The sequence below is a fragment of the Zophobas morio genome, unplaced genomic scaffold, assembly GCF_036711695.1.
Source record: "Zophobas morio isolate AGI-343-1 ecotype UQ-CSIRO unplaced genomic scaffold, CSIRO_AGI_Zmor_V1 ptg000002l, whole genome shotgun sequence".
In the NCBI taxonomy this organism is placed as follows: Eukaryota; Metazoa; Arthropoda; class Insecta; order Coleoptera; family Tenebrionidae; genus Zophobas; species Zophobas morio.
In genome coordinates, this window is record NW_026972107.1 from 27,021,750 (window position 1) to 27,029,396 (window position 7,647).

A 7,647-nucleotide genomic window follows, 5' to 3' on the forward strand; every position below is an offset into this window, starting at 1 on the left:
TATCTTATGGTCAAACAACAAGTCCACTTTCCTCACTAAAATAATCATCTTGACTATTTTACACCCACTTCAACAAGTCTATATACATGATACATTTTTACATTGCAAGAACTTCTTTCAGATAAGCCTTTCTGACAGCTGTTTTGAATTTTACGTTCAATAGACTTGTTAAAATATTAGCATAAGACAGTGCAATTGTTTTAAGTAACACTTTCAGGAAGAGAAAACCTCGGTCATAACCTTTCCAAAGAAAGGCATGTTGTTCCTTCTGCGATTTATTTAGAGGTTAAAACCTTGAACTCCATTCACAACAACGCGCTTAACTATTAATTAAATTAAGTGTCACAGTGACGTAATTTTTGATAGTTTTTATAACAACTTTTTAGAAAACAAGTGATCATTTTTCACGATGCATAAACAATACATAAAAATTAAAAGCTTACATATAAATTTAAACACATAATTGTGCGCATACCGTGATGTGTAAAAATGTGATCTTTCATCCTATCTATTTAAACACACAGTTGTCGTAAAAAAATAGTTTATATCTTCCGACCCGTTCAACTACTAACCCCAAAAACTAACTGAACAGAAACCTTGCCGCACATTTTTTATATGTTAACTTCGGTTGCGATTCGACAAGGCGTTTTTGAATCATCATTTTCACTAGAGATAAACAATAAAATAATAAAATAGAACATACTACCTACATATAATACTCGAACGAGTTAATAGATAAATCGCCAAAACTACATCAACATGCTTATAACTAGAACCTCAAAACGTGAATATTTGAAGATATTTTTCTCTATCAAAAATTTGTTTTCAATCTAAACGACGTCATATCTGAAAAGTTAAAAAAAATACAACAGTAATCTTCAGGCAAAAAATTCTGTATTTTGTCTGGGAGGAAAATTACAGATTTGTTATAAAATAAAGTGTTAAGTAAACATTTTCCAATAATTTTATACGAACGAGTGGGGAACACGTACAGTAGAAAATGTTATTACTCATAATTATTATAATTGTAACGAATATTTCGCCAAGTGCGGTTAGGTTAATAATTGTTCAACGCAATATAAAAATACTCATGGAAAACTGTAATACACAAAATAGCATCAAAATATTAATTAATTCGCACTAGTAAAGTTGTTGTTAACAAACTTCAGACAGTTCAAATTTTCGGAGAATAGTTAGTTTAAGACGTATTTTTTAGTGGTTTGATATCACCTCGTAGCACTTTGTTAACTTGAATTAGTTATGTTGATATTTGACTGTTTATATATCACAAAACTGTTTGCGTTTACATCGGAATATTCTGTGGGAGATGAACAGCTCAAATTTACCGTTAGAATAAAAAGAAAAGATGATTTAACTGTTTATTTTAAAACCCGTATGTACATTTGCTAGATTTTTGTAATTACATAAACAGGTTTCGTAAATATTATCACGTCTGTAAAATTACACAGAACTTCGATGGCTTTTAAACAAGGACGAATACTACATGCGTCAGGACGTATTTCTAAATTTTTTGAAAATCTTTTGAAAATCTTTTGTAAGAATATATGTAACGTTATCAACTTTCTTGTAAAAATATTAACTTTAAATTATACAGTATATATTATATGTAGCTATATGCATTCCCATAACTTTAAGACTAGGCAAGCCATCACTGCCACTAATCCATAAAATAAATAAATAAATAAATGGATCAATTTTTTGGTAACAGCGAATTTTTCAGTTATTTCGACATTTCTAAAAATTAAATGAATCGATCTTGACACTATCCATAACATGAATGGACAATTCGAAACTACTAAATAGAAATCTGAAACATCACAACTGAAATTGCCTCTGTTTGAAATAATATCATCAATTTTTGGTGAGAGTAACAATATTAATTACTATATGTAAATTATAAAACCAAACATAATTTACAGTGTTTTCCGAATTGCAAAGAAATTATTATCATTGTTGTTAATATTCTTTGAGCGGAGGCTAGCGCCTATTATGCTCACGAAAGGTTCTTCGGATGATTAAGTACAAAAAAATTGATAAGACTGTCGTATTCTTCAATAATCAATAATATTATTCGGTACCGCATTCCAAGCATTAGACACTCGGTTATTCAAAAAATGTTTCTCGCAATTTTAAACGGTGATCACGTAAGCAACCATCGCAGTTAATGTCAAATAAGGTGGACAGATCTATTTTCAGGTGGCCTTTTAATATTTTACTTCCTCTTGTCTTGTTAATAACTATTAAACGACCATAGAAAATCTTTAACCTCTTTACGGGAGGCTGTTAAGCGGTAGTTCTTAAAGCCTTTGGGAAGATTAGGTAACACAAATATGAATAAATTAACTATTTTTACAATTATTGAAATGTATTCTGACCACTTGAGATCATTTTGAATAGTGACACATAGATGCACATATTTTTCGACCTCTGTTATGGGTTCGTCTTCAATTTGATAAGCGAAACGGGCGTTTCTTCCTCCAAGATCGAGAACAGCACACTTTTGTCTGTTGACAGGTAATAAAATTTCACACAACTGCAATACCGTCTTAATGTCGTCAGGTGAGGGTGTCATAATGACTATTAGAATCACTAAGGATTTTAAGGTCATTAACGTAAAATGTGTGGTCGGATTTTAAGAGCCAACTTAGATGTGATATATAAACAGCAAACAAAACGGGTCTGGGAACAGATCCCTGAGGGACACCAGATTTTACGGAATAAGTATCAAAAAATGCGTCACCCGTTCTGTCGGTCTCATAAAAAAACTAAAATCCATTTTAACAGATGCCCTCCAATACTAGCTTCTTTCAGTTTATGTATCAATCTTCGATGAGGAACCTTATCCAAGGATTTTTGGAAATGAAAGTAGGTAAATAACATCAGCAGAATTGTATTGTATGTATTTAATAATCAAATATATAAATCGTTTCGCGCATTAGGTTTTTTGTAACAATTTTTTTGTTATAAAATTTCAACAAGATAATTTCAGCATATTGGTGAAATACAAGCAATAGTACTACTATCTCAACGTATAGTTTTCAGTAAAATTTATTTTACAAATCTAACATTTTCCAAAAATCTAACGTATATATTTAATTAAATTTTTGCAAATGTTACTGTTTCATCACAAATACGAAAAACTCTGTAGAGTAATATTTACCTCTGAGCTAAACCGGAAAATTGTCCTAAATTCCTTTTTTTAATTCACTTGTTATATTTTTACCTGCCACAATAAATTTTATAAGGAATTAATGGGCATATTTCGGTTATAGTTTTTCAGGAAAATTAAAAATAATTGGTTCGACAATGTCTTGAATAAAATCGAAAACACAACAGGGCGGCAATTAGAAATGGGACATAACATTTCTGTTAAAGGGAAAAACATAATCCTAGTAGGTACTAGTCAAGATGACCTTCAGAAAATGAATACACAATGCTTGTTTAAGTTGTTTCATTCAGTATCTTTTTCTTCGTAAAAAAACTAGCACATATCCATACATTTTATATACAAGTCACTAAAAAGTATGAAAGCAGTTGAATATCGTGACAACGGTTTGTTGAATCTTTTTGAAATTTGGGCTACTCCTAGGAATAGTCAATTACTCATGTTCTTTTTTCTGCAATTTTTATACTTCCTCTGTTTTAGATGAACTTGTTTTTTTTTTAAATAGCACTAGTCGTCAAATGTTCCGTTTTTAAATAGTGCATTTTTTTCAGAATTCAGAAATGTAACGCATGCATTATTTTATTTTTTCCAAATATGGTAATACATACAAATTATTAAAACAAACATACTGAAAATCAGACAATCGTAGCCAACCTTGACAATACTATCACCTGTCATAGCCCTGGCGGTCCTGACGTAGGACACATTATTCAAAAATTATACTACTGCCCAATAATTGTAAAAATTATAGAACTGAGGGTACATAAACTGAAATAAAGGGGCCAGCGTAACATATTGATTTAAATGCTGTTTCCAAATAATCTATAAAATATTCTAGAAATAACAATACTCCGATTTAATGATTGTAAAAAATTACATTATTGAAAAAGGTTAACATTTAAAAAACAATAATTTTTTAAACAAATATTCTATTTACTTCCCGGTAATAGTAAATACGTTGCACAAAGTTTTCAAATGAATCTGTTAGAATATTAGACGGAATACCAGCAATCACATTTCATAATCTTTCTTGGAGTTCTTCAACGCTTTGTGGTCTATTACCATAAACTCGATTTTTTACATAACCCCACAGAAAAAAGTCAAGTGTGGTTAAATCGGGTGACCTAGCTAACCACTCGACGGCTCTCCTTCGTTCTATCCACCTTCCAGGAAAAGTTTCATTCCAGTAATACCGTATTTGCTGTCCGAAGTGAGCTAGTGCTCTAATCTGTTGGAACCATATGCACTCTGCAGGTAAATTTCGGTTTTCACTGTTGGGTATTTGTCAAATGTTAGATTTCCGGCAACCAATAATGCCACACCAAACATTAATTTTTTGTACCTCCAATTTTGTGTACGAACCTCCTCTACCCAGTGTGGATTTGTATTGGACCAGTATCTACGGTTATGGCGATTAACATGTTCATTCAAGCAAAAAGTAGACTCATCAGAAAATAATAATTGGTTTATGAAGTTGCCATCCTAATCTAGTCTGTCTGCCATTAATTCGCAAAATTCGATTCTGCGGGTCAAAGTCATCCTCACTCAATTCTTGTAGTAAATGAATTTTGTATGAATCATATTTTTCCTGTTTATGCCAATTGCTACACTGAAGTTTTTGGATTTTCAGCTACATCTAACATAATATTAAAAAAGTTCTCGTCATTTGTAACATGTATGTCTTCTGGTTCTTTAGACCATTTCTAACATTACCAGTTTTGTTCAATCTGCGCAATGTTTTTAAAACCGTCGACCTAGAGACTTGTTCTCGATTGGGATGAGTTTCATTAAAAAGTATTACTTCGACGTCTATTGCCATAGCCTACCATTGTCAAAATTTCTATTCGTTCAGTTTCTGTTAATGGTGCCATTTTTGTGTTTTATTGAAAGATTTTTAAACCTGGATGTTAGAAGTTTACTTTTCAATCCACACTTACAAATCGATGGCAGTATTTTGTAAGCTAACTTCAATTTCTCTATTTTAGAATTTATTCATTATAAATAATTTATCATTTTATTTGCCGTATTAGTTAAAAAAGTGTACGCATGCGTTACAGGTCTGTATTTAGAAAAAATGTTTCTATTAAAAAATTGACGATTTGACAAGTGGTGGTATTTAAAAAAAAAAAATTAGTCTTGCATCTTGAAAAAAAGTTTAGTTTAAAAAAATTACAGCAAATAGAGCTTGATATTTTTAAGTATAGCCCAAATTTCAAGAAGATCCACCTAACAGTTCCCGAGATATTCAACTGGTTCTATACTTTTTAGCATCCCTGTATGTTTTAACTGTTTTAAATCAGCAAGTCAATAATAACAATGAGCGCATCGTTCCAAAATTATCGTTCCTGCAATTCAATTATATATTATACTTACAAAAAATATAAATTAAGTGCCTATATTATCAGTCCATCATATGGAAAAAGAGAATCAAAGAAAAGAAAAATAATTTTGGCATTACCTATGGGAGTTCCACAAACGGAGGTGTTAGTTGACAATAAACGGGCAAATACATTTAGACTTTATGGATATTAGGTTATCACCAACACCATTTAGAATAAGTGTACAGAGCACCAAATTTTGTAGATTAATAACTAAAAGCTTGTTCATTAGTTTCATTAGTATTTTGTATGGAAATAACGGCTAACGTACTAATAAAATTTTTTAAACCTGGCGAAAAGTCACATTTACTGGACGGAATATAATAAGTTTTTCGTGCTTTAAAAAAGAGTTTCTTTTATGCGACCACCTAATTATTTTAAATGTTTCTGTAACTATTAAGCCGTTTATGTTACATACAAAACTACGTCAATCTTTAAACGTTTTAATGTAGTTAGCAAATGCAGCATCCTTGAAGGAATCAAACTTATCCACATTTCTAAATTAAAGTGCCCCAACGTATGTAACACTTAGTAGTATTTATTTGACATTTAATCCATCCAACAATGAATCAAAAGTTCATCAAATAAACTTATTTACGGTTTAAAAATAGCGGCAAGGAGTTCACATGTGTAAGAGAAAGCGTTTTTAACCTCAAAAATTGTAATAAAAGTTTGAATAATGTTGCGTACTGTTAAAATAAAATTTAATGTATCATATGAATAGCTATTTTTGTCAAGAATGCAGTGACAATTACAAGACCGGTCATTGCAAGAACCGCTTTGCAAAAATAGGTATTCATACACAAACACGATTACCCAATATCTAGTGTTTTTCTATTATTTTTTAATAGGATCGTATGGTACAAATAACGTATTCTAAAATTAAAAACAAACAAAAATCTTTTTTGGGTAACCGGAAGCGATTAAATATTCCGTCGTTAATACGTTATCCAATTTAAATCCAGTTTAATAATGTCAATAAAACCAATCGCGAAATTTTGATGTTCTCTATCCAAAAAAATAAATCGATTTGAGAGGAAGCGATAAGTAAGTTTTTTACAACCGGCAATTTATTACTACTGGTCGAATTCAAGAAGGCAATGTAAACAAAACGACTCCGATCCAACACTTACTCAGTAGGTACCAATCAGTTCCGGATTAATTAAACCCGTAATTTTGAAGACCCCCGAAAAACAATCCTAGTTTTTCCGCGAAAAGCCCAGAACGTCATCGATGTTGCAAGAAATATTGCAGCATGCCTTAGTTTTATATAACACAGCGTCCAATGACAGCTTTTACTTGTCTATAAAATTGTTATTTCATTCACACTCCTTCGTTCCGCCTATTTTCGTCGCGTACAACAGCCCGCCGAAGCCGTCCCCCAGGTGCACTACTCACAGTTTAGTGATGGAATAGGGCAGGTGCGGCACCTCGGTGAAGCCGGCTGTGCGACAGACGAACTCCTGCAGGTCCGGGGTGCACTGGCAGCGCTCTTCGAGGATGGCGCAGGGGGCGGTGGCGGGATCCGTCGGCGGCACAGCGGCCCCGAGGGCGGCGTAAACGGCGGCGGCTATCACCAGCACGGGACTCGCAGGCATGGTGCGGTGGCGCGCGATTTGACGGCGGCGCAAAGGCACCGGGCTCGCTCACACGACACTGCTTTCTCCACACTGCTCGCAGGACTACTGAACTGACGGCGATGGAGCCGTCCGACCGGTTTACCAGCCTGCCGATACCACGCGCCGCGCAACGCCGTCTCCAGGTGACGAGGAGCGTAGCCGAGACTTCCGAGGCCGGAAAAGACGACTCCGGAGGCTGGAACTCTGCAGGAACCGCGGGAGTCGAGCGACCGAAGAACAGGTTAAGTTTCTGGAGGCGCGCGAGTGCTCTGGTACCACATACTGTTGGCGTTTAGGTCAAGTATGTTTTTATGAGAGAACGTTGGGTTTGGGCGATCATCAGTCTTACAGGAAGCATGCATAGATTATGCCATATGTTTTTTCGATCTTTTTGTTCCCTGCTTCTCCAGATTTTTATAATACTCCAACATGTTATTTTCTGCTCTGTTTGTTTAGTTGATAT

General features: G+C 33.7%; 1 protein-coding gene across 3 annotated transcripts in view; it reads right to left on the reverse strand.

Moving 5' to 3' along the window:
* LOC135132103 (lutropin-choriogonadotropic hormone receptor) overlaps positions 1-7,229 on the reverse strand; it is a 320,328-nt gene extending 313,099 nt beyond the window's left edge. For all 3 annotated transcript variants that reach the window (XM_064060053.1, XM_064060044.1, XM_064060061.1), the window contains exon 1: positions 6,964-7,229. In XM_064060053.1, the coding sequence (XP_063916123.1) occupies positions 6,964-7,163 (200 nt within the window). In that variant the 5' untranslated portion in view covers positions 7,164-7,229. The remainder of the gene's footprint in view (positions 1-6,963) is intronic.
* Positions 7,230-7,647: the final 418 nt, after the last annotated feature.